Below are 27,773 nucleotides of genomic sequence, written 5' to 3'. Positions count from 1 at the left end.
TGCGAGCCTACACTCTGATCTGCTTGTAAATGTTTAAATTGTTTTTGTGAGCTGGAATAAAATCTGCTAGACTCATCATTACCACGTTATCCATGTTAACTTCTTACTTCAGGAGGGATAACATAAGCCTTATTGCTTCAGGTTAAAAAATTTTGAAGGCAAAACCCACCTCAAAAGTGGCGCTGAACCATTCAGATATTTATTTTTGTCAGTATGTAACTGGGGAAAGGTAATATCTGGAAAGTCAAACTGCAGTTCAGTAATAATATGCAAGAATTCAAATGAAGGAGTGCAGGCTTCATTTACCTACAGTGATGGGAATTCCACGGAGCTCCTGCCACAGCACAGCTCTGGCACTCCTCATGATGGCTATATCACTGCTATTCGTCATGCTGGGCTTTGCAATGTCACTGCTCTGCAGAATCCGACCTGCTTTGTTCACAAAGATGTCTTCACAAGAATGTCGTGCCATGCAGAGCAAGATGTCAAAGAAAATAGACAGCTGTTGGGATGAAGGAATGAGTATCAAGCAATGGAGGCATAATTCATGTATTTCAGCAAAAAAACATTTTAAATTATACACCAAGGCATGAAATGTCTGAAATTTCCTCTTTTCAAGGTACTGACTTATGTTGGGGCACAAACCCATTGGTCACCCTCTAAACCGGTGTACATTCTTTAGTTGAAGAATTGGACCTTGCACCAACGTGCCAAGCACTGGTAACTTTCTGCAAGCTTCTCAGCTCCGGCTTTGTATAAAGCTGTGCTCACCTCTATGTCACACTCATGAGATCAAGTCCCACCTTCAGAGACCTGAGCCCATAATCCAGGCTGACAGTTCAGTGCAGTTCTGGTACTGCACTATCAAAGGTATCAACTTGCAGATGGGATTTTAAACTGATTCCTTAGTTAGATACAGGTTCAGTTACTGGGTGCACACAAGGCTGGTACAGGAGATATACCATTCCTGATGAAGGGCTTATGCTCAAAACGTTGATTCTCCTGTCCCTCAGATGCTGCCTAACCAGCTGTGCTTTTCCAGCACCACACACTCAAAGGCTGGTACAGGAGTCAACACTTCTGTAATGCTGAATATGACATTGTCATTAAGCTATTTGTAGGATGTGGGTGACGTTGGCAATGCCAGTATTTATTACCCAATCCTAGTTGTCCTCAGAAAATGGTGATGGATTTGTCTTGCTACAGTGCCTGTTCTGAGAAAGAACTCCCTGGGCCACAATGATTTAACAGTACCTGAATAGGACGTGTCCCCGAGTCCAGGCCCATATAGGTACAGGAGTCCAGAGGAGGAGTCACATGTGTGGCCAGGAGTTTCTCAGCAGTCTCCCATGAGAAGAATACAATGCCTGATACCTGAAGGAACATGAAGCAACCGTGGACTGAGATGAGACTTTATTCTGTCCTAAGCTGCAATTTACGAATGAATTGTACATTTGATTTGTATTCCCTCTATGGTCCTGTTTGAAAGCATATCCTCATTCAAATATTAGGTTCCTTATTCAGTAATTACTCTTCCTGTTGGACCCAGTGAGCCATTCTTCATCTGCAGCAACACACTGTCCTAACTTGGGATGTGGAGTTGAGACCAATGGTTGACATTGCTCCATTGGATGGTCTGTTTGGAGGAGATGTTCATCCTGCTAGAAATCATTCATGACCAGAGTAAAGTGGAGATGAAGTACGAAATAAGTGGTGATTTATCTGTGGCTAAAACCCCTGGGAGCAGGTGTGAGGAAGGCTGTAAAAGGCTATGTAAGTGTGCAAATATTCCTGATGGTATCCTTACTGCTCTGGGCCCATCAGAACAAAGAGAATGCTTCAATCTCAGTCTTGGGAGTTTCGTTGACATCCAGCATCCACTGTTTTTTAGAGGAGTGAGTTCTGGATGTCCACACCCCTTTATGTGAAAATGTGACTTCATTCAGCACAGAAACAGACCCTTCAGTCCAACTCGTCCATGCCAACCAGATATCCTAAATTAATCTGGTCCCATTTGCCAGCATTTGGCCCATATCCCTCTCAACCTTTCCTATTTAAAAGCTGCCTTTTAAATGCTGTAATTGTGCCAGTCTCCACCACTTCCTCTGGCAGCTCATTCCATACACGCACCACCCTCCACATGGAAACATCCCTTTTACATCGTTCTCCTCTCGCCTTAAACCTATGCCCTCTACTTTTGGACTCCCCCACCCCAGGAAAAAGACCTTGGCTATTCACCCTATCAATATTGCAATTGTATCAGCCTCCACCACTTCCTCTGGCAGCTCATTTCATGCACACACCACCCTCTGCATGAAAGAGCTGCTCCTTAGATTCCTTTTAAGTTTTTCCCCTCTCACCACAAAGCTATACCTTCTCGTTTTGGACTCCACTACCCTAGGGAAAAGATCTTGGCAATTCACCCTATCTATGCTCCTCATGATTTTATAAACTTTTGTAAGGTCACCCCTCAGCCTCCAACACTCAAGGGAAAACAGCCCAGCCTTTTCAGCCTCTCCCTAGAGCTCAAATCCTCCAACCCTGGCAACATCCTTGTAAATCTTTTCTGAACGCTCTCAAAAGTCACAACATCCTTCCTAAAGCAGGGAGACCAGAATTGCATGCAGAATTCCAGAAGTGGCCTAGCCAATAACCTGTACATTGCTGCAACATGACCTCCCAACTCCTATACTCAATACTCCAATAAAGGAAAGCATATCAAACGCCCTTTTTACTATCCAGTCTACTTTTGACTCTTCTTTCAAGGAACTATGAACCTGCACTCTAAGGTCTCTTTGTTCAGTAACACTCCCCAGGACCTTACCTGTAAGTGTATAAATTCTACCTCGATTTGTTTTTTCAAAAAAATAGCATGTCACATTTGTCAAAATTAAACTCCATCTGCCGCTCCTCAGCCCATTGGCCTATCTGATCAAGATCCCATTGTACTCCGAGGTAAATTTGCTGTCCATTACACCACCTATTTTGGTATCATCTGCAAATGTATTAACTATACCACCTATGTTCACATCCAAATCATTTATATAAATGACAAAAAGCAGTGAACCCAGCACCAATCCTTGTGGCACACCGCTAGTGACAGGCCTCCAGTCTGAAAAGCAATCTTCCACCAGCACTCTCTGTCTCCTAGCTTTGAGCCAATTCTGTATCCAAATGGCTGGTTATCTCCTTATTACATGTGATCTAACTGTGTAAACGGGTCTACCACACATAACCTTATCAAACGCTTTACTGAAGTCCATATAGATCACATTAACAGCTCTGTCCTCATCAATCTTCTTGGTTACTTCTTCAAGAAACCCAATCAAGTTCGTGAGACATGATTTCCCATTCATGAAGTCATGTTGACTATCCTTAATCAGTCTTTGCCTTTCCAAATACACGTAAATCCTGTCCTTCAGGATCAGTTTTAAGGAAAAGCTGGATAGGCTGGGACTCTTCGCTAGGGCATAGGAGGCTGAGAGATGACCATATGGAGGTTTATAAAATCATGAGGGGCACAGATAAGGTGAATAGCCAAGGTCATTTCCCCAGGGTAGGGGAGTCCAAAATTAAAGGGCTTAAGTTTAAGGTGAGAGGAGAAAGATTTAAAAGGGACCTGAGGGGCAACTTTTCTCACAGAGGGTGGTCCATATATTCAGTTTAGAAAATCTGGTTGGCATGGATGAGTTGGGCCGATGGGTTTGCTTCTGTGTTGTATCACTCTATGACACTTGTGTGGCATGCATGTAACTTGCTACTTATCAGCCCAAGCCTCAATGTTGTACACAACGATACGACTGGAAGTAGACATTGACTACCTCAATTATCTGAGGATCTGTGAATGGTGTTGAACACTGCAATCATCTGCAGACATGTAGATTTCTGACCTTATGATGAATAGAAGGTTGTTTATGAAGACGTTTGGGCCTAGGACCATGACGAACTCTTGCAGAGATGTCTTGGGGTTGACATGATCCAACAGTCAAAACCATCTTTCTTTATACTAATAATAATTCCAAACAGCAGACAGATTTCTTCTGGTTCCCATTGACTTCAATTTTGCCAAGGCTCTTTGATGTCATATCTTAATCAAATTCTGTCTTGGTGTTAAGGATAGACACTTTCATCTAAACTCTGACATTCAGTTCTTTTGCTCATATTTGGATCAAGGTTAAAATGAAATTAGGATCTCAGTGATCTTGGTAGAACTCAAACTGGGTGTTAGTGAGTAGGTTATTGCTGAGCAAGTGCTGTTTGATAGCACTGTCCATGACCTCTTCCATCATTTTGGTAAAAACAATGACTGCAGATGCTGGAAACCAGATTCTGGATTAGTGGTGCTGGAAGAGCACAGCAGTTCAGGCAGCATCCACGAAGCTACTTGGATTATGCCTGAACTGCTGTGCTCTTCCAGCACCACTAATCCAGAATCTTCCATCATTTTGCTGTTGTATTAAGAGTAGATTGATTGGGTGAAATTGTGCACAAGTTTTCACACTGCCAGGTAGGTGCCACTATTGTTGTTGTTCTGGGACATAAAACTTCAGTATTATTTCCAGAAAGTTGTCAGGGCCCATAGCCTTTGTAGTATCCTGTAACTACAGTGTTTATCGTGTTTAATGACTTGCATTCGCTGAAGGCTGGTATTAATGATGCTTGGGACCTCAGGAGGAGCCACTCAGAAATGCTGGCTGATGGTGGGTGCAAATGTGTTAGCCTTGTCTTGTCTCCTGATGTGCTGGGCTCCCCCATCACTGACGGTGTGGATATCCAGTCAGGTGCTTATTTGTGCAACACCATTCACTGCTGGATCTGGCTGTGGGATGGTTGTCCCTGCCTGTATGGTTTATGTATCTCTCTGTAAAGTCCAGTGCAGGCCTACATATTGTACTGAACCATGATCAGACCCCACTTTCATGACAGCATTCAATTCGGGGTACTGCACCTGAAGAAAGTTAAAGAGACCACAAAGGGGCTGTTGTGGAGATTCATCAAAATGATACTGGGGTTTGTAGGGTTAAAGTTGATAAGTGTATTGCTGGAAAAGCACAGCAGTTCAGGCAGCATCAAAGGAGCAGGACGGTCGACGTTTCGGGTATAGCCCTTCAATAGGGGGTAACCCTAATGAAGGGCTATGCCCAAAACATCGCTTTTCCAACAACACACTTTTTGACTCCAACTCTCCAACATTTGCAGTCCTCATTTTCTCTCAGTCTTTATAGGATTAAAGCATGAGGGAAGACTTCATTCCTTTGAGTTTGGAAGGAAGATTGGTGATCGAACAAAGAGAGTTGACTGGGTAGAGAGAAATAAATTATCTCCTTAGGTGGGGAAATACAGAACATGAGGCATGATCATCAAGTTAGAGCCAGACCATTCCAGACAGAAGCCAGGAAACGTTTTCCACAGAAATAGTGAGGAGTGACCTAATCTCTGTGTTATTGCTGAGAGTCAATTGGAAAATTCCAGACAGAGATTGATTGACTTGTGTTATGAAAGGATGTTAACTAAAATGGAGGTAAGGCGGGTTACTGAAGCTGAGGTAGAGATCTACCATAATTTAAATGAATGGTGGAGAAGGCTCAAGGGGTTCATTGACCTAATCCTGTTCCCTAATGATTCTATTATTTTAAACATATGGATTTAGTCAATCATTCCTCATGACAAGTAGCTTCAGTGTGTCTACAGGCTCAGTCATAAATCAAACCCCAGACTGACTTAGGGGAAATACAATGTTTTCTTAACCTGTTTCCACATTTCAAGTTATTCAACCTGGCTCTTTAACAAGAGCAGACACATAGCAGCAGCAAGAGCACACACATGCAAAATCAAGATTTGACTTTACATCAACCTCCAGCACTTTCTGTTTTGAACTGTTCGATGGCAGCACACTAAATTGGCTCTTCCAAAACTGGAGCTATCTCCTGTTCATTTCTACGTTCAGCTGAAATTCAGTGGAGACTGGAGATAAAGTAGAGAGCAACTTAAATGTACGTCAACAATTCTCCTGAAATGTCTTGTAGCAGGTACAAGCCAGCAGAATCCTCTGGTGGGTACTCAAATGGAACAGCAAAGATACTCAAGAGTTCATGTCCTGGCATCATCAGTATCATCACAAGCTTCTTAATCAGGGCAATCAAGGTCAGCATGGTGGCTCAGTGGTTAGCACTGCTGCCTCACAACGCTCGATTACAGCCTTGGGCAACTGTCTGTGGGGAGCTTGCACATTCTCCCCGTGTCTGCATGGGTTTCCTCCAGGTGCTTCAGTTTCCTCCCAGAGTCCAAAGGTGTACAGGTCAGGTGGATTGGCCATGCTAAATTGCCCATAGTGTTAGGTGCATTAGTCAGAGGAAAATGGGTCTGGGTGGGTCTTGTTACTCTTTGGAGGATCAGTGTGGACTTGTTGGGCTAAAGGGCCTGTTTCCACACTGTAGGGAATCTAACCCAATCTAAACAAAATGCTAACAATATTATGGTGATGGTAGGTGAAGTTACTCCACAGAGGCCGGTATCCCGTCACCCAATCACTCTTTATTTATATGTGGACAGTCCTCGACACTGATCCTATTCCTTCAGAGCCAGCTCTCAGAGTGAACATAATCTTTGACACTCCTGTTTGTATCTGTCAGCCAGGGCTCCCTGATTGACCCAAAGTAAGAGCCACAATCAGGGAAATCATATTCTATGAGGTCCACCTGGCTGACCTCGTTACAATCACTAGAGTAGGTCAGTGTTATTTCACTATAAAATTCACTACTGAATCTGAGCACGAGAGAATTCCAGGCCACAGTGATGTTTCAGCCTCATGTTGCTGAGGTGGAAATTCTACGCCATTTGTCTCTGATGTAGGTTTCAGCAGATGTTTCTTTGTCAAGTAGGGCTTGAATTCCCTAGATTTGGGCACTTAACTACTTTGAAGAGAAAGGCATACAACCACAATAAAAATTTACATGTATACCAGACCTTAAATGTAGTAAAACGGCCTAAGGCATGTCACAGGAGCATAATCAGATAACAATGTAATACTGAGCCACATAAAAGAGATGCTAGGAAATTTGATCAAAGAAGTTGACTTTGTATGGTGTTTTAAAGGAGGGAGAGGCAGAGATGTTTAAGGAAGGAAATTGCAGATTCTCGAACAAGTGAAGACGCAACTGCCAACAAGGGGGGGATGAAGGAAATAGGGGATGCTTAAGAGTCCTGAACTGCAGGGGCACCAAGTTCTCATGAAGGTATGGGCTGGAGGACAGTACAGAAATGGTGGGGGGGTGGGGGGAGGAGAGGCAAGGAAGAATAGTTTGCTATCCATCAATGCCAGGTTTCCCAAACAAAACTAGTTCTATTTGCCTGCGTTTATCACTTTCTTAATCATGTACCTGTTCAAATGTATTTGAGATGTTGTAATTGTACCCACCTCTATCATATCCTCTGGCAGTTAGTTCCATACATGCACCGCCCTCTGTGTGAAAAGGTTGCCCCTTAGGTCTCTTTTAAATCTTTCTCCTCTCACCTTAAAGCTATTCTATGTCTTTTAGTATTGGACTCCCTACCCTGGCAAAAAGCCCTTGGCTATTCACCTCATCTATGCCTCTCATGATTTCATAAACGTCTGTAAGGACACCCCTGTGCTCCAGGGGAAAAGGTCCCAGCTTATCCAGCCTCTCTTTATAAACCCTCTAGTAATATCCTTATAAATCTTTTCTGCATCCTTCCCAGTTTAATAACATTCTTCATTTTAATAGCAGGGCAATCATAACTATATACAGTACTCCAAATGTGGCCTTACCAATTGTCTTGTATAGCCGCAATATAACGTCTCAACTTCTGTACTTAAGTGCTATGGAGGAAGTGAGGACTGCAGATGTTGGAGATCAGAGTCAAGAGCGTGTTGCTGGAAAAGCACAACAGGTCAGGCAGCATCCGAGGAGCAGGAGAATCGATGTTTCGGGCATAAGCCCTTCATCATCAATGCTATGACCAATGCAGGCAAACGTGCCAAAGGCTTCTTCGCTACACAGTCTATCTGTGACACTACTTTCAAGGAACTATGTACCTGAGCCCCTACAACATTCGCCAACCTACAACATTACTGTATAAATCCTGCCCTGGTTTGCCTTACCAAGATGCAATACTTCACATTTACCTGAATTAACTCCACCTGCCATTCCTCAGTCCACTGGCCCAGTTGATCAAGATCTCATTGTACTCTTAGATAACTTCTGCACTGTTCAATATTGGTGCCATCGACAAACTTACTAATCATGCTTCCTATGTTCCCATTCCAATCATGTAAATAAATTACAAACAACTTTGGACCCAGCACCAACCTCTGCGAAACACTACTGGTCACAGGCCTCCTGTCTGAACAACAACCCTTTACCACTACCCTCTGTGGACAAACATCAAGCCAATTTTTTATCCAACTGGCTAGCTCTCCCTGGATCCCATGCAATCTAACCTTACTTAACAGTCTACCATAAGGAACCTTGTCAAAGGCCTTGCTAAAATCCAAGCAGACAATATCTATTGCTCTGCCATCATCTATCATCTTGGTCACATCTTCAAAAAACTCAATCAAGTTTGTGAGACACAGTTTCCCATAGACAAAGCCGTGCGCTGACATCCCTCATCAGTCCTTGCTTTGTCAAATGCACGTAAACCTCGTCTCTCAGAATCTTCTCCAACAACCTACCCACCATTGACATTAGGCTTACCAGTCCCTTATTTCCTGGTTTATCTTTCCTTCTTAAATAAAGGCACCCATCAGTCTTCCAGCACCTAACCCATGGTTGTAGATAAAACAAATATTTCTGCTAAGGACCCCACAATTTCTACTCTTGCTTCCTGGAATACATTTGATCAGGTGCCAGGAATTTATCTACCTTTCTGCATTTTAAGGCCTTAATCGCATCCTTTTTTGTACTGTGGACTCTTTTGAAGATGTCACTATTTATTTCCCCAAGTTCCCTAGCTTCCATATTCTTCTCCACAGTACATATTGATGCAAAATATTGGTTTAGTTTCTCTCCTATTTCCTGTGGCTCCACACAGAGATGACCTCATTGATTTTTAAGGGATCCTATTCTCTTCCTAGTTACCCTATTGCCCTTAATGTCCTTACAGAATCTCTGGTTTCTACATAACCTTATCTGCCAAAGCTCTGTTCCCTTTTCATCCTCTTGCTTTCTCTCTTAAGCGTACTCCTATTCACCCTTATATTCTTCTAGGGATTCACTTGTTCCCAGCTGCCTATACCTGATATATGCCTCCATTTCCTTGACCAAAGCCTCAATATCTCTAGTCACCCAGTGTTCCCTACTCTTACCAGCCTTATCCTTCATTCTAACAGGAACATACTGTCTGTGAACTCTTGTTATCTCACTTCTGAAAGCTTTCCTTGTCAGTCGTCCCTTTCCCTGCAAGCAGCCTACCTCAATCAACTTTTGAAAGATCCTATCTAATACCATCAAAATTGGCCTTGCTCTACTTGAGACCTTTAACTTTAAACAAAGCTTATCCTTTTCCATAACTATTTTAAAACTCATAGAATTATGATCACTGGTCCCAAAGTGCTCCCCAATAACACTCCAGTCACTTCCCTGCCTAATTTCCCAAAAAGTCAAGTCTCGTTCCTTCTCTAGTAGGTACATCCACATATTGAGCAAGAAAACATTTTTGAACATACTTGACACATACCTCTCCATTCAAGCCCTTAAAACTATGGCAGTACCTGTCTATGTTTGCAAAGTTAAAATCCCCTACTATTATAACTATTATTCTTATAGATATCTAAGATCTCCCAACATTATTTGCTCCTCAATTTCCCAATAGTACAATCCCACCAAGGTGGTCATCCGTTTTCTATATCTCAGTTCCACCTATACAGGTTCACTGGATGATCCCCAGAAATATCCTCTCTAAGCACTGCCATGACGTTTACCTTAATCAAAATGCCACACCCCTCTTCTCTTGACTCCCTTTCTATCCTTCCTATAGCATCTCTACCCTGGAACATTGAGCTGCCAGTCCAGTCCATCCTGAGCCACGTTTCCCTAATAGCTACAATATCCCAATCCCATGTTCCCAACAATACCGAGTTCATCTGCCTTACCTATAAGGCCTCTTGCATTGAAATAAATGCGGTTTAATTTACTTTAATCAGTCTTACCTCATTCCCTGCTGTACTCTTGCTACTGCTTTGTCTATTTGACTTGCTCCTTTTATCTTCTCAACTTTCTCTCTTTTCTCACTGCTACTTAGGATCCCACCCGAAGAAGGTAATGAAGTGTTGTTAATGCCCATGGAACTGCATGCTAAGAAACCGTAATCACTAACTAGGGACATAGACTAGGGGTAGAAGGATATAAAAAATCATTGTGCAATCAGAATAAGAGCTTTAGAAACACCACCTCAATAGCATGACTATAACTGAGCTAAGGATCAAATGAGAAGTTATGAAATTTTCCATTGCTGAAGTTGTTCTTTTAGTTATGCTACTTGTAAAGGTTGCAGAAAATTGCAGAAAATTCTCAAGGCAACTTCACATTTGTGACTCACTGCTGCAACACACTATGTAATTTAAGAACTAGTTACCATTAGGCTTTCTTTAGCCTGCAATATTCTGATTCATGAGTTTGTTCAAACATCTGCTGAGTAGTGTGCACTGCAGAAAACTGAATTGCTGCAGTTCCAGTTTCAGTTCTCAATGATCAATTAAAAATAATTCTTTGTAACAAGATATCGCATAAACATATTTTCTTTTTGATCTCCAGCATTGATTTTTTTAATTGAGGGCGTAGCTAACCCTGATGTACAGGTCAAATTAGAGTGTTTAAATTCTGTTTTAAGTTGTTGAGTACTAATCCCCCTTTGGGAACAATTCAAAGGAATTTACTTGCCAACCTTACATCTTTGTTAAGTGCCTATTATCGAAGAATGCCAATGATCTAAAATTTTGTGCATTTTCCTTTGTGTTCTGTGGCATCTTTGGCAGTGCTCCTGATGCCCTTGAACATTTATTGTTTGGTGTGCTTGCCTTTAATTTTATGTTTGTGCTTTGGTTTAAAACATGGGAAGTCTCACAGCTGTCCATAGCAGAATCTTTAGGTTGGTGCAAATGCTTTTACTTTATAAACATATTACAGTTAACATCAGAGTCTGTCATCACTAAAACTTCAAATGATTGACCTCTGTCTCTGTTATTTTCAAATAAATATTTTAAAAGGATTACACACATGGAGTAACCCTGTCCAAACCCACACTGCTACAATCATTCCCCTTATTGTCCTTGTTTTCCCTTGCCTGATTTGTTTGTTTGCTCTTTCTACTCTCTGCTTCTACCGCACCTTAATCTTTGGACTTGCAAGCCAGTAGATGGCCTTTTGAAAACATACCTCTCGTCAATTCTTTGTGTTGAACAAAGTGAGAATTATCAGTGAGGTCTGAAACAGTACATGTCTTCACTCTGGCAGTCAGTTTAAAGTTGTATTCATATTTGCATGCTAAATAATGCAGAGGGGCACTTGGAGCGATTATCAAAGAGCTATTAGGAAACTTCTGAAATTAGGGAGCAAAGTGGCAAGATAGTGGGACTTGGAGAGAAAGTTTCAGCAGAGGGAGACATGAGGGAGAACCTTGTCAGCAATGTGTGTACAGAATTTGTAATTCACTCTGTCAGGGTGATGGATATATATTCAACAAGAACTAACAAAGATAATTTAATAAAATGTAAAGGAAAAAAAGTGTAAAGATAAGGGAATGAGCTGGATAATGGAACTATAGATTGCTCTTCAGAAGAGTGAGTTGCAGACCTGATGGACTGAATGGACTCCTTATGCACCATGCTATTCTTTCATTCTACAAGATCAAACGAGACAAGGAGATACGATCAGGGAGAAAAGGATGACAAAGAGAATGAGAAGTTCTTCCCACATACCAGAGGTACTCTACCATCCGATAATGCACATTCTTTTATCCTCTCTTCCGTCCCTTTATAGATGATGTCACAGACATAACCCTGGAAAACAGAAGAAGTAGAATCTATTTGTACACAACCCCATCCCAATCCCAATCCCAGTCATCCACATGTGGGAGCCACTCTTGTGCTGGCACCACCTTACTTCAAAGATGAGGAGACCAGCTCATCCTCCTTACAGATCTGGACATGGGAAACTGACTTGATGCTGCTGAGGAAGGGATAAGGCAGCAATTCTGTGGGTCAACTCCTGGTACGATTTTCCAGACCTTGAACCTCAGGCCCTAGCAATGGCCTCAACTTAATCCCCACTTAAACGAAGTGAGCTTACATAATGCTGAGCTCTTCCTTTTTACCCTCTCCATACCTCAATCTTTATGTCAGGAGTCTTGCTGCACACAGTAGAATCCTTCACACACTTACAGAATTCCATTCCAGCTGGAACTCTTCTTTCTGCATCTTACCCTCTTTATAACTTTCCTTTTTGAACTGCTGCTGTAACCTCAGGCACATCAATTTTTCTGCTCTCCCTCTGAATTTGCAGCCCAATGTTTCCTTAGGTTTGACCCCAACCTTGTGCCCATTGTCAAGGAATATAGGGGTGCAGATGGGTGAAACAAACACAACCGAGCACAGGTTGATCACTAACTCCTCTACACTCCCACCTAACTCCCCTGAACCATTGAGGGTTGAGCCAGACTGTCACTTACTTTATCTGGGGATAATTTTCCGACTGCATCCATAGCCCATGAAAACCACACAATTCACTTTTAACTTCTTCCCAAGATCCACAAATAGCACACTTCCTATCTACAGTTCATCCATTACTCTTCTGATATCCTCTACCATTTTAACTAACGCAAGTTTCTTGTCTCTTTTCCCCACAGACATCCAATTTCCTCACACTTCCTTCCCTTACCAGGGCACTATGAGGGTTCTCCATTTTTTTCAATCAGTGGAGGTCCAAGCAGCTTTCAGCCACCACCCTCATCCGCCTGGCTAAGCTTATTCTAACAGTGAACACATCTCCTTTAATTCACATCCAATAAAATAGGCGGCATACAGGCTCAGTGGTTAGCTTTGCTGCCTCACAGTGCTAAAGACCCGAGTTGGATGACTGTATGTGTGGCGTTTGCACATTCTCCCCATGTCTGCGTGGGTTGCCTCCAGATGCTCTGATTTCTTCCCACAGTCCAAAGATGTGCAGGCTGGGTGTATTGGTCATGTTAAATTGCCCATATTGTCCTGAGATGTGCAGGCTAGATGGACTAGCCACAGGAAATGATGGGTTATGGAGATAGGGAGGGCTGGGTGAGATAGTCTTGAGAGGATCAGTGTGAACTCAATTGGCTGAATAGTCTATTTCTGCATTGTAGGGATTCTTATGGTTCTTCTATGATTCTATGAATAAAAGATGCTGCAATGGAAACCCATGTGGGTCATGTCCATGATTCACTTTCATATGAAATTTCCTTTGATTCAGCTCATCTCAGTTTCTATTTTTGTAAATGATGTTGACTTGGGATTCAAAACAATTTCTACACTATTAAACATTAATAAAGTTATAGAGACCGTGGTGGAGCACTGTACCAAAACAAACCAAACCACAGTCAGTGGAAACTTACTAAAATCAAATCAAATATCATTGTCCAGGGTGTTGAATCACTTGTAGTGCCAACTAGTGTCTAAAGGCAACAGTGGACACTGTATGCTCCCTCTTGATAAACACTGGAGCATGGACACAACTACAGAGGAGGGGCAGACAGTTTGACACTAGGATACCCTCCACAGCCTACTGCCTGGTGCATCTGGCAAGACCCAGAAGCAGGTCTGTGAGGAGGCCTTCCACTCAGTAGAATTCCTAAATTTGTAAAGAAAACACCAAACTGGGAGCTGCAGCTAATGTGAAGGAAAACTGCAATAAAATCAGACTTGAATCAACCTGTAGAATTGGCACTCAGTTGGTTAGTTAATGTCAATTCATTTTTGGCAGGAAGAATAAGCAAGCCATACTCTGCTTGGTTAATGCAAGTTGAAATGGGGTAGAGGAGCAAAGGGATAGAATCATTGAATCATACAGCACAGAAACAGACTCTTCAGTTCAATCAATCCATTCCAAACATTATCCCAACTGTCTGCTCCTGGCCCATATCCCTCCAAAACTTTCCTACTCATGTACTTGTCCAAATGTCTTTTAAACATTGTAATTGTACCCACATCCACTAGTTCCTCAGGAAAATCATTCCACACATGAACCACTCTCTATGTAAAAAAATTGCCCCTCACGTCTTTTTTACAAACTCTCTCCCCTCACCTTAAAAATGTGCCCCCTTGTCTTGAAATTCCCCACCCTAGAACGACAATGCAGCTTAATAAGGTCATTAAAAAAATCAAAGTATGAGGAATGGAAGCAACAAGCGAGAACTAATGCTTTTATTGAAGCTTGGGTAGACCTAGAGCAGAATGAATAGTTCTGGAAATAGCAAAGATCTATTCATAAGCATGTTGGAAAAATTCAGAAGATGGAAGAACAGAAAAGTTTGCCAATAGTGTAAGCTGAAGAGGGATGGAAGATCACTCATGTAGACCATAAATGCTGATGGAGTAACTCCTCAGAGGCCGGTATCCATTACAAAGTCACCCTTTATTTACATGTAAACAGTCCCTGACTATAGAACTGCCCTATTCAGAGTCAATTACCAGAGTATCAGCTTCTCTTGACACTTCCCCTTTTATAAATCAGGCAGGGATCCCTAAATGGAGCTGTTAATTAGGAAACCCATAATATGAGGTCCAGCTAGCTGACTGCAGTACAATCACTACAGCTGGCAAAAAACAGATGGGCCGAGTGTCTGTTCTTGTGCTGTAGACTCAACGTTTTCTTGGAATTGAGAGACAGAGAAAGTGGGCTCTAAAATGATGCTTGGAGTACTGTGCACGAAGGATTCTTACCTCTTGGTCAATGAGGTAGACGCCATGATTCCTGGCATAACTGACTGTGCCAGGGACAGACACCACTTTGACACCACTAAATCCTTCCCAGCAAATATCTACAAAAAGAAACCAGAACATTTATAGGCCATTAAAATAACACATTACTAGTCCAACAATCTAGAATGCAGTGCAATGAAGTCTCTATCTTGAACATTTATGACACAGCAGCCATCGAAGCAGAGGCAGCAAGCTAAATGATCTGGTAGGGTTCAGGCCTTTATACCTGTCATGATTAAGTTATAATTTGGAGTTATGATTAAGTTAGGTGATATTGAAGAGGGAACTGCTGGTTTTGGTATCCCAGAGGAATGACATAGACTGCTCGGGTAGGGAGGAAATTGTGTTTTGTTGTGCAACCAGATAGTGAAGCAGAAACCAGATGTTAAACTGATACTTCATACTATATTTAGAGAATGCAAAATATATATATATCTACTTGTTCCCTAAAAATAAATACCCAGTATTCTCTTTATACTATTTTTAAAACATATAAGCGAATAACCAAATTAATTCACAAACTAAAGGATTCTCTTTTAGAAGCTGCTGGGGTTGTAAAAAAGCTGCTATATCTTCCTTTGCTACAGCTGAAAACTGGGGTTCTCTCTCTCTCTCTCAAAATTGTCTTTTGACGTTGTTTCCTCTTGGATTAGAATACTACATGTGAGACAGTTAGTGGCATTGTAGCAAAAAAGAATTCAGCTGAAACGTACAAAGTGAAATAAAAATTTGGTCCATGAGAGATGATGTATCCCACCCCAAAGTGCCCACTGTTTGTGGAAGACCACAATTGTATCAGTGAGTACTCTGCGCACCCTCTCTAGGGGCACTTGGGTATTGACATAATCACAAAAGACAGGCAGACCTCTCAGAGTTGGGTTTAATGGCCAAAATTTATACAATTACAGAGTCCTTTAAGAACCAAGCAGAACCCTGTCACCTCACCAGAAGACAAAATACTGCTGTGGTTGGGATTTGAACCTGTATCCTTCCAACATTAAAAACAACAAATCCTGGAGATCACAGCAGGTCAGGCAGCATCCAAGGAAACAGAGCAAGTTAATGTTTCGAATCTAGATCACTGTTTATCAGAGTTGATGCGAAGTGTGGAGGGAGCAATGACCTTCTTGTTATGCTATCACCTTCCAAGTGTCTCTTCACACATCCATAACTTCCACATTTTCATCAGACCTTGAGGTAGGATTTAAAATTAAACCTTCTGGCCCGTGGATAATGATACTACCACTGCGTCAAAAGAACCCCAAGGGGCTGTTTATACTTCTTTGCAGAGGTTTACCTTCAAATTCTTTTGAGAGAACAATTAAACCAATTGACAGCTCCTTAACAGAGCACTGTAGAGAAACAAACTTTAAAAGAAACTTACAATATGATAGCAAACTGGTTCTATTTACACTCTCTTTACACTTAGAGTCAATAAAAACAATTGATTAAACGAATTCACTAAATAAAGGATTGAGAGCCTATAAAAGGGGCAAAACAAGCACCCAGTGTGGGGGCAAAGATCACAATACTGGGATTAAGAGTTCACTCCTTTGTGTAATGATACTGTGGCTTTAAGGGATGCGTTTTACCCTGGTTTCTTTTAGAGGGAGATTGTTGGCTAGATAATGAACTATCTGTGATAAGATAAACAACTTGTGAAGCCTTAGGTGTTTTATTTTAAATTTGGGTGTGATCAAGCTCCTTCCGACAGAAACAGGGATTTTATGTCCCAAAAGAGAAAATGCTGGAAAATCTCAGCAGGTCTGGCAGCATCTGGTCAGTTAGACTCGAAACGTCAGCTCTTTTCTCTCCTTACAAATGCTGCCAGACCTGTTGATATTTTCCAGCATTATCTCTTTTGGTTTCAGATTCTAGCATTTGCAGTAATTTGCTTTTATCCAGGGATTTTAGGTGTAACTTTCAGTAGAAGCTGCTGGGGTTGTGAAAAAGCTGCTATATCTTTTTTTTTGCTACAGCTGAAAACTGGAGTTCTGTCTCTCTCAGAATTGTCTTCTGATGTTCTTTCCTCCTGGATTGGAGTGCTACATGCAAATCAATCTGTTTTCTGTATCTGCCTTTTGCCAAGGATTTGTTAATGGGATATTACAATACTGGAACAATTAATTAGTAATAGTTACTGTATTATTCTGTTAAGTTTTCCAATAGAATTAAGTTATTCCATATTCCTCTTTCTTTTCTTGTATTTTAACTATAGTGTTTGAATAAGTTGTGTTTGTTTAATGTTGAATAGTTTGACCAATCGAATTGCATCTGAAACACAGCACCTCACATTTACATTTAAAATAAGAAAAAGTTAGGGTCCACGCTACCTTCTTAAATTATTATGAGGGAGTCTGGTCTGGTCCATAACAATTGATTTTAGCATGTAACTCACACTGATAATTCAGTGCAGAACAAAAAGTGTGCTGACACTAAGAGGTGCTATGTTCTGAAGGAGACATTGAATCCGGTAAGTGCTGTACAACTACAGAATAACATCTGAAGAATTCTAAATTAATACTAATTAACTAAAAAGGAGAGGGCGGATCCTGTCGAGCGGTTCCCTGAGCAGACTGTCAAAGCCATTTGGCAGAATGCCTCATCGCCAGAACTTTCCAACAAGCACCAAGACGTGGCTTGGCTGGTGGTGAGAAGGGCTCTGCCTGTGAGATCCTTTATGCACGCCCGGACTCTCTGCCGCACCGCACGCTGCCCTCGAAGTGGCTGCGGGGGGGACGAGACTGTCACACACCTCCTTCTGGAATGTGCCTATGCAGAGGAAGTCTGGAGAGGAATGCAGTGGTGCTTGTCGAGGTTCGTCCCGAGCAGCGCCGTGACGCGGGACTCCGTGCTCTACGGCCTGTTCCCCGGGACTCACACCGAGACGAACATTAACTGCGCCTGGAGGGTCATCAACTCGGTGAAGGACGCTCTCTGGGCGGTCCGAAACCTGTTGATCTTCCAGCTGAAGGAGTTGACCCCGACCGAGTGTTGCAGACTGGCACATTCCAAGGTCCAAGACTACGTGTTGAGGGACGCGCTGAAGCTTGGGGCAGCTGCCGCCAAGGCGCGGTGGGGAAAGACCACCGTGTAAGATCGGCCTGCCGAAAGAAGAACAGGGGGCCCATACAGACGTTTTTTTGGGCTCTGCTGATGCCTCAGCCAAATATATGTATATATACAAGATTGAAAAAATGCACAGGATTGTAAAGGACAAGAATAAAGTCGAATCTGTGTTTGTAAATATGGACATATGTATGGCATGATCCAATGTACAGACCATCAAATCATTTATGAATAAAGTATATTTTTGAAATAAAAAAAAAATTAACTATATTAAAACCAATTTCAGAATATCAGTTAAACTCATAACGAGCCGAATTTATACTTGCTAGAAATGACATTCACTTGTGAACATGAACCCTTCTTTTGCAACCGAAAGAAATATGTCTAAGACTCGTGGCTCTCTCAGTTATTTGGCAGCTTGGTAAGACTGTGGTTCTTGTGTTTTGTCCTGAAGAGTGAAAGACAAAAACCTTTGGCAACATAACTCTCTTTTCAGCATTATTCAAGTCCTGAACTGCCAAGCAACTGTAACATTAAACGTGCCTCATAGAAATGAAGTGGCAATAGTGACTAGCCATAATTACCATATTCAAAATCCTGGTTCATAGAAAATTTAGCCTGTTTCATTATTGAGCAGGTTTGTTACTTCTCCGGTCTGAATTTATCAAGCTGAGAATAACTATTCAAATTCATCATCCTGTCCTCGTTACATTGAGAATAACCTTGAGATTCCAGGTGCAAAGCTAGCACAGATTTCAGGCCATAATAAGTGCGTAGTGTTGAGGTGAATTGACAGAAAAGAATCTGTCAGGATATGATCTAATCAAGCAAGCAATTATTTAATAAGGAATTTACTATTTTAATGATTGGTCAAGTACTATAATTACTCTGATTTCTGTATGGTGTTATTAAGAATTAATATCAACATTCATTAGATCATGGTCAGATTTATTACATATTGTACAAGTGGTGTCAACAGCAGGAGGATATTGATCACATGGGTGTCAATGAAGCAGCACCCCATCTTCTGGTATTACAGTGTTATCTCTAGGCTCTTAATTAGCCAAAATTATTTTTGTTTTGCTGATTTCATTAACTATATCAACAATTTTCACAAGTGTTTACTCTCTTGGACAGTGAATGCAAATTTAACTTTAGGCTTGATCAAGGTATCTCTTGATATGTTTGCAAGCAATGCATCACCCTAATGATGTTGCCATTTGTAAGATGAATACTGAAGCCCCTCATCTAACTCAGAGACAAATCACCCAGTTAAAAATGCTTGCTGACTTATCAGAAAGTGATGTGGGTGATAAACAGGCTGACATGAATTCTGCTTCTAACAGGAAGCCAGTCAACCATCTCTTGGGGGAGCCATGACAGACTACATTGGTTCTTTAGAGACAGCCAGACTATCACTCAGCACCTTTCATTGGATGGAACTCATCAATCTTGATAAAGGGAAAACAGAGCTGATTAAGCAGTGCTGTTTCTCCTGACGATCAGACACCAAATGGACATCATCAGCATCCTGATACAGCTTACTGCACTGCATGTGATCGGGGCTTTGAATTCAGTCACAAGAAACCTTCAAGCTGATGGAGATTAAAGAGCAACATTTGATTAGAAGGGCACCTTTATCAAATTGCTGCCTGTCATGGTAAAGCTGATAATGTACACAACTTAAAATGCTTTGTGTCAGGTGCCTGGGTGAGAAGAGTTACTAAAAGAAAAAGAAAGACAGTGGTTATTGTGAAACAAACAGAGTATGAATGCTAGGGAAACATGGCCTCATGCACACTGAACTTAAGTGTGGTACTCAGAGAATGAGGCATTATGGTGATGCTGTCTCTTGAATGAGATGTTAAACCAAAGCCCAGTCTGCTTTTCTAGCTAGAAGTGAAAGGTCCCATGGTACTGTTTTAAAGTAGAGCATGGGAGATCTCCCCATAGACCTGGGCAACATTTATCTCTTAATCAACAGCACTAAAACAGAGTTATCTGGTCATTACTACTTTTCTTGGAAGCATTTTATGGTCGCAATTTCCTTCATTATAACAGGTATTATGCTTGAAAACTATAGAACATAGAACATTACAGTGCAGTACAGGTCCTTCGGCCCTTAATGTTGCACTGACCTGTGAAACCAATCTGAAGCCCATCTAATCTACACTATTCCATTCTTGTTCATAAGCCTATCCACTGACCATTTAAATGCCCTTAAAGATGGCAAGTCTACTACTATTGCAGGCAGTGCATTCCGTGCCCGTACTACTCTCTGAGTAAAGAAACTACCTCTGAAATCTGTCCTTTATCTATCAGCCCTAATTTAAAGCTATGTCCCCCATCGCCATCCAAGGAAAAAGGGTCTCACTGTCCACCCTACCTAACCCTCTGATTATCTTATATGTCTCAATTAAGTCACCTCTCAACCTTCTTCTCTCTAATGAAAACAGCCTCAAGTACCTCAGCCTTTCCTTGTAAGACCTTCTATGTAATTAGCTATCAAGCTCTTTGGGGTGTCCTGCAGCAAGACTGCTTTTTCCCTTTTCTTCTTTTGAAGGGAGTTTCTGACTGTAAGAATCCCTTACTAAATTAAAACCTTGACATTTTTGAATACTCCTGAGAAATTTAGGCAACTATGATGTCAGGCACCTGTATCTTTTTAAATTGAGAAATCCGGAAGAAAGCTCAAGGATTATAATACAATACAATAAAATGAACAGTAGAGGTAACAAGTTGAATTAAAAAGTGGTGATTATATGATGCTTAATCTGGATTTGACATTAATGGAAGGAGGAGAGTCAAGAAGAAAGAGCAGACGATATAAAAAGTGAGGAAGGTGACGGTGAGGGAGCTTAGGACTTGTATTGTTCTGAGGTCTTGCAAAATAAAAACTCAGAACATGAGACTATGTAATTTTACCTGCGTACAGTAAGAATTCAGAGGAGTGGGGTCTGTGTAAATTTGCAGTTTTCAAACAGGCAGCTACATTTTTATTGAGTCATAGCTATACAGCTGTACAGCACGGAAACCGTTATCATCCATGCCGACCAGATATCCTATATTAATTTAGTCCCACTTGCCAACATTTGACCTATATCCCTGTAAATCCTTCTTATCCATATACCCATCCAGGTGCCTTTTAAATATCCTAATTGCACCAGCCTCCGCTGCTTCGTCTGGCAGCTCAATCTATACTCACATCGCCTTCTGTGTGAAAAAGCTGCCCTTTTAAATCTTTTCCCATTCACCTTAAACCTATGCCCTCTAGTTTTGGACTCTGAGGAAAACAGCTTGGCTACTCACCCTATCCATGCCCCTCCCTAGAGCTTAAATCCTGCAACCTCGGCAAATCTTTGTAAATCTTTTCTGAACCCTTTCAAGTTTCACAACATTCTTCCTTCAGCAGGAAAACCAGAATTGAATGCAGTATTCCAAAGGGAGAGCCCAGTTATGGGGCAGAGATTGAATATAATTGAGCTATTTTATTAATTAATCTCATGAAGGGAATTAATAATCACAGGTAAATAAATTTCAAGACATGCCTCCATCAAACTTCCCATCTCTATATTAAACAAATATTACATAGACATTATTCAGTATGGCCAATTTAATTCACAAAAGCCTCTCTGAGACCTCAGGAAAAGAACCATTGCATTCTATACAAGTCTAGACTGTATTTCGAATCTAGATAAAATGTATTTACATACTTAATTAGAAGTCTCCCAGTATTTTTAAAAATGAAGTTAGCAAAACCTTATAAGTCTATTACAGAATTTTACCCGACTGAAAAATCTCTAAACTTCCAGTTTCACATTATCATAGGGTCCATTCCCTTTCCTAAAGGGGTGAAATCACAACTACAAAGGTTTCATCAAAATCCAGACTGAAAGATCTATCTAACTCCAGAGAGAAGCAAAGCAAGGTTTTGTGGAGTAAAGAGTCTTGCACTGCTTTAATTTCAAATCACCCTAGATTGTAATCCCAGTGCAATGCCAAACTGGTTGTATGAAGTGGCCGTGACCATTTCTCTGCCTTAGCAACCAGCCTCACAACTAGCAGAAAGTTACCTTCACAATCAGGTGAAGTGTCCAGAGGAATGCCAGTAGCAGTGACAATCACACCAGCAGGGGTGATAAGCAGCAAAGCACAGGAATACCCAGCAACCCCCCCCAAAGTAGTGACCGAGGGGGGCAGCAGGAAGAGACAGAGTTATTGTTGTGTGAGTATTATACTGTCCAGTTCTCCAAGTGAGATCTTCAGTTGTGGACAGTAATTATTTGGCTTTTGGAAGATGATGGTAATTTAACTAAATAAATAGATATTCACAGGAATTAACAAGGAATGCCTAGTGATTCTACTCTGTACCCCAACTGTGCTCTGTCTAAGTGTTCTGTGGTGTACTCTTCTAATCATTTCAGCCTTGCACCCAGTTTGGTATCATTTGCAAATCTTGATACTAATTATTTGTTCCAAGGTCCAAATCAATAACACAAATAGTCAATAACAGGGTTCCATCACTGATCCTTTTGGAACATTGCTTTCTACCTTAATCCAATCTGATTAAAACCTTTTAACCCTATTCTATATTTTCTATTTTTGGCCAATTTGCTGTATCTAAAGATGTTTATTCCTTAACTCCACATGCCCCAACCTTTGTTATGAGTCTTTGTCATACAACCTTTTATTAAGGATGTTTTGACAATTCAAGTATAAAATGTCTACTGCATTTCCTTGGTCTACTCATTTGGATACCTCAAAGAGGTTTTTCAGGTTAAGTTAAACTTGACTTTTCCTTTTGGAATCTATGCTATTTGTTAATAGATTTTGCATCTCTAAATGTGCTATCACTCCCTTTAATATAGATTTCAGTACCTTTCTCATATTAAATCTTCAGTGGAGGGGCTATAATTCAGAAGTTTATAAACACATAAAAATTGGTTAGATCTTTCAAAAGAAGAAAAAGAACTGTAGATTACAGTAAGATATTAATGGACTAGAAAGGTGGAAAGAAAAGGTGGAAAGAAAAGGGGCAAATGGAGTTCAATCCAGAGAAGTGAGTGCTAATGTAATTGTGCAAGATAAAGGAGATGGGGCATACATGATTAATTAACATAAGAACATAGGAATTAGAAACAGGTGTAGGCCATTCAAACCCTCAAACCTGGTCAGTTATTCAATAAAATCATAGCTGATCTGACTGTAACGTCAATTTCATATAGATGGAAATATAGAAGAACAGATGGACCAAGGGGTTCGTGTCCACAGAATCTTGAAGGTAGCTGGATAAGCAGATAATGGACATTAGATAAGCAACATAATATTTTTGCCTGGAGGTTCTGCTGAAACTGTATTAAACACTGGTTCTTCCACAGCTGGAGTCCTGCAAGAAAATCTGGTCACTGTACAAGGTGATGGTGGCATTGTGATAATAATTACTCTGGGACATTGGTTCAAATTCCACCACTGCAGCTGACAGAATTTACATGCAATTAATTAATCTGGAATATAAAGTTAGTTTCCTTAACTGTCACTGTAGCAACAGCAATTGATTGTGTAAACACCCAACTGATTTTCTAACGTGCTTAGTGAAAGAAATCTGCTGTCTTTATCCGGTCTGGCCTACATGTGCCTCCAGACCTACAGCAATGTAATTGACTCTTTCTTGCCCTGTGAAATGGCCGAGTTAGCCACTCAATTTAAGGACAATTGGGATCGACAACACACACTGGCCTTGCCAGCGAAGCCCACATCTCAAGAGAAAAAAAGACTTTTGAGAAAAAAGCGACTGTATGAGAGAGGATACAGATGAGGTATACAATGAACTGCATAATTTTTAATGATCAGATAAGCTAGGGTTGTTTCCTTTGGTAAAGCTGAAACCAAATGAAATGTATTAAATTGTAAAAGTGCATAGATCTGGATAGAGTACATATGAAGGTCCCATTCTTTTGGGTGGAGGGATTTATAAGCAGAAGGCACAAATTTAGAAATGGATTGGAGGTTTCAAGAGAATTCAAAAGGAATTTGTTTCCAACTATTAAGTGGTGATATCTGAAATTCACTGATTGAAAGAGCAGTAGAGTAAGAGACCATCATAACACTTACAAAGTACTTGAATTTTGCTACAATCCCCAAACTTTTAAAAATACATCAGGATTTCTAGTGACGAACTGCAAGGATCTCACAAGATTTTGACTTCTTAAAACTTTACTATAATAAACTAAAAGCAGTATTGTTTGAACATTATTCAGTAAGCAGTGTATTCTCTAATCCACTGACAACGAATTACCCATTTGGTTCTTAACATGCAATGGTTAGACTAGATTAGATTAGATTACTTACAGTGTGGAAACAGGCCCTTCGGCCCAACAAGTCCACACCGCCCCGCCGAAGCGTAACCCACCCATACCCCTACATTTACCCCTTACCTAACACTACGGGCAATTTAGCATGGCCAATTCACCTAACCTGCACATCTTTGGACTGTGGGAGGAAACCGGAGCACCCGGAGGAAACCCACACAGACACGGGGAGGACGTGCAAACTCCACACAGTCAGTCGCCTGAGGCGGGAATTGAACCCGGGTCTCTGGCGCTGTGAGGCAGCAGTGCTAACCACTGTGCCACCGTGCCGCCCGTTATCTCTTAAGCAGATACCTCATTCTCCAGGAACCAGTCCAAAGCAATTCTCAGCTCCCAGACTTGCTTCTTGTTTTTCTTTCTTTCTTGGATAACTTTCACTGTAGATTTTTCTCTCTAGCCCAAGCTAGGAGAACTTTCCAGCCTCCTTTAATTCCTCGCAAACTCCATCCGTTCAATCTGCACGTAACTTCTCACGCACTTTATATGGTGACCAACAGAGCCACGGTTCCTTTGCTTTAGTGCAGGGCCAGCTGCCTGTCTTCCCACGCTCTGTCAGATTCTTGCAGACTGATTAGTGTCTGTGGGGTTCAGTGATATTTTAGGAAGACTGTAACCCACTGTTACAATGGCTTTCTATTGTCTTTTTCCCTCTCTAAGTCCAACTCCATGGCTACGTGAGTCATATGATCCAGGAAGAAATACTCCTTACCTATCTTCCACAACCTCTAGTCCATTATCTTGGAATTAGACCCGTTAAATTATAACTGTTTATAAAGCCTCATGCTCCCAGTGGCCCCGTTGAGAGACTTGGGACTGGATTTTAACATTTTCTAGTGGGGTGAGGGGTGTGAAATGGGGAGTTCGCTTGTTCCCAACCCCATTGTTTCAGCATTCTGAACTGAGTGTCAGCTAACCAATTAGCAACCACCCAGCAGAAGATTGACAAATTAGCTCGAGGAAGGGGGCTCCTTTGGCAGAATCTTTCAAACCCATGGCCCCCACCAGTGAGACGGCTGCAGGTGCAGGGAAAACCATGCTCCCCTCCAAGCACCTCACCATTCCAATTGGAAAGTGCTCCTTAATGAAAATCCTGGAATCCCCTTCCCCAAAGACAGCAATTATCTTAAGGGCAATTAGGAAGCAGCAATAATGGACAACCCTAGCCTACCCCATTATTCACAATAATGGTGAAAGAAGTGGTTATGCAGTTCAATTCTGGTGTGAGAGGATTTAGTTACATGATGAACCAGAGGTTAGTCACAACCACTCATTTAAAGGCATAATGGCTTCAGGCTGGTGGCAGCTTCAGAAAGAAAATATACACATAATGATTCTTGTAGGTTGAAATGAGTCTAAAATGATGGTACATCCACAGCTTAAACAGCAGACCTGAGAGCATGCTTCTCCATTCTGATGGGCACTATGCCTGCAGGATCTGATTCAAGACCCTTGCCAGGGGGAAAGAACATACTAATCCCCTTCTGAATAAGAAATGTTCAGAAAGAGAGTTACATTCCTAACTTTGAGTCAGTTTGTTCTTCTGTACAGGCTGATAGACATCCTGCCTATCAACAGCATTGTCAGCTTTGAACCCTCACCATCCATTGCGGTTACCAGGTAAGGGGAGAGTTCAGACCATAGACAGCCCCAGGATTAAATGATGATAAGTCCTCCTTCAGGCTGTGATTAATCAGCACGAGTTTCTCATACAAAGCAATGGCAAGAGGTGATCTCCCTGTCACAGAGAAGAAGCCTGGATAGAGCCTTCAAGGAAGGCCAGGAGCTGTGGGTCATTCAAAGGTCCTGGTTACTTTTGTGTAAGAAGCTGAATGATTGTTAATGATGGCAGAGGTAAATTCCAACTTTTTGAATTTCAAACTGGTGTGTGAGAGCGTGATGTGCACCAAGTGTGCAGAGGCAGAATGGAGCAGACAAGTCATCCTGTGTAGGCATGCGAGATTCTAGGGCAGACTTAAGTTGGCCAGCAACTAATGGAGTAGAACTTTAGCTGTGCAGAGTGTGGAGAATGGTCTTAGGGTTATGAGATTCCAAGAGGCCATACCTCGCTGATGGAAAGATTATGCCACTGGGGAAGGGCAGGGAGAAAATTAGGAAAGGGTGCAGCAAAGCTGTGTGGTTGAGATTGATTTTGATTGTTTACAGTATTTAGAAAAGACTGTGCAACTCAATTTTGAAGGGAGTGAGAGTGAGATTATGTTTAGCATTTTCAAAATTAATGTGTGTAGAAATGTGTATCTCTGAAATCTGCTGAAACGGTGAAGGAGTCCTTCATAATTCTAGTCCATTTTCCTCACGGGTAAAACATTAGCAACAGCAGCCACCAACTCTGGGAGACTGACATTAAGCTCCGAGGAAGAAAACGTAAACTGAAGGAAAACGTAAACTGTCATATCCTCAGGCAACAACTAGTACTATTATAGACACAAGCAGCTCAGTGGGAATGTGCAAATTTGCTGAAAGGGTTACGCACACTGATGCAAGCATATCACAGTCACTGGATCAATCATTTAAACAAACAAAATTAGGAAGAACTGTGCAGACAACGCTCTCAGAAACAGACCATCTATGACACCTGGATTTTTTTTCCTACAGTAAATTTAAGATTTGTATTCAAACTTTGATTTTACTTCATATTAACAGAAGGGTAGGCCAATTGACCCATCAAAACTGCTTCACCATTTATTAAGATCATGGTTGATCTATCCAGCATCTCAGCTCCTCCTACCTGTATTATTCCCATAACCCTTAATTTCCCTACCATCCAACTGTGTCTTGAATACATTTAATGAAGCTGCCCCTACTGCTTCCTTGGGCAGAGAATTCCATTGACTCACTACTCTCTGGGAGATGCAGTTCCTCCCCATCTGTCCTAAATCTACACCCCCTAAACTTGAAGCCATGTCCCCAGTCCCAGTCTCACCCACCAGCAGAAACAATTTGCCTGCCTCTGTCTTATCTAGCCCTTTCATAATTTTATATGTTTCCATACGATCCCTTCTCATTCTTCTAAATTCTAGCACAGTCCCAAGTGGCTCAATCTCTCCTCATAGGATAACCCCTTTATCTCCGGAATCAACCTGCTGATCCTCCTCTGCACTGCCTCCAAAGCCAGTATATCCTTCCTCAAGTGAGGAGGCCAGAACTGGGTACAATACTCCAGGTGCAGCCTCACCAACACCTTGTACAACTGCAACCGAACTCCCTGCTCTTAAACTCAACCCCTCTAGCAATGAAAGCCAATATTCCGTTTACCTCCCTGGTTAGCTGTTGCACCTGCAAATCAACTTTTAGCAATTCACGTACGAGTACTCTTCAGTCCCTCTGCACAACAGCATGCTGCAATCTTT

General features: G+C 41.5%; 1 protein-coding gene across 7 annotated transcripts in view; it reads right to left on the bottom strand.

Annotated features, from left to right (window-relative positions):
- fcsk (fucose kinase) overlaps window positions 1-27,773 on the bottom strand; it is a 391,653-nt gene that overhangs the window by 50,251 nt on the left and 313,629 nt on the right. For all 7 annotated transcript variants that reach the window (XR_011952315.1, XM_072547619.1, XM_072547621.1 and 4 more), the window contains 4 exons: window positions 14,930-15,027; window positions 11,939-12,019; window positions 1,255-1,374; window positions 307-502 (listed from right to left, as the gene is read on the bottom strand). Coding sequence is in view for 6 of the 7 variants with exons in the window: in XM_072547619.1 (XP_072403720.1) it covers window positions 307-502; window positions 1,255-1,374; window positions 11,939-12,019; window positions 14,930-15,027 (495 nt within the window). In the remaining variant the exon portion in view is untranslated. The remainder of the gene's footprint in view (window positions 1-306; window positions 503-1,254; window positions 1,375-11,938; window positions 12,020-14,929; window positions 15,028-27,773) is intronic.

The sequence above is a fragment of the Chiloscyllium punctatum genome, chromosome 26 (genome assembly GCF_047496795.1).
Source record: "Chiloscyllium punctatum isolate Juve2018m chromosome 26, sChiPun1.3, whole genome shotgun sequence".
In the NCBI taxonomy this organism is placed as follows: domain Eukaryota; kingdom Metazoa; phylum Chordata; class Chondrichthyes; order Orectolobiformes; family Hemiscylliidae; genus Chiloscyllium; species Chiloscyllium punctatum.
The sequence above is the reverse complement of the archived record's forward strand: the minus strand, read 5'-3'. Positions and strand labels throughout refer to the sequence as shown.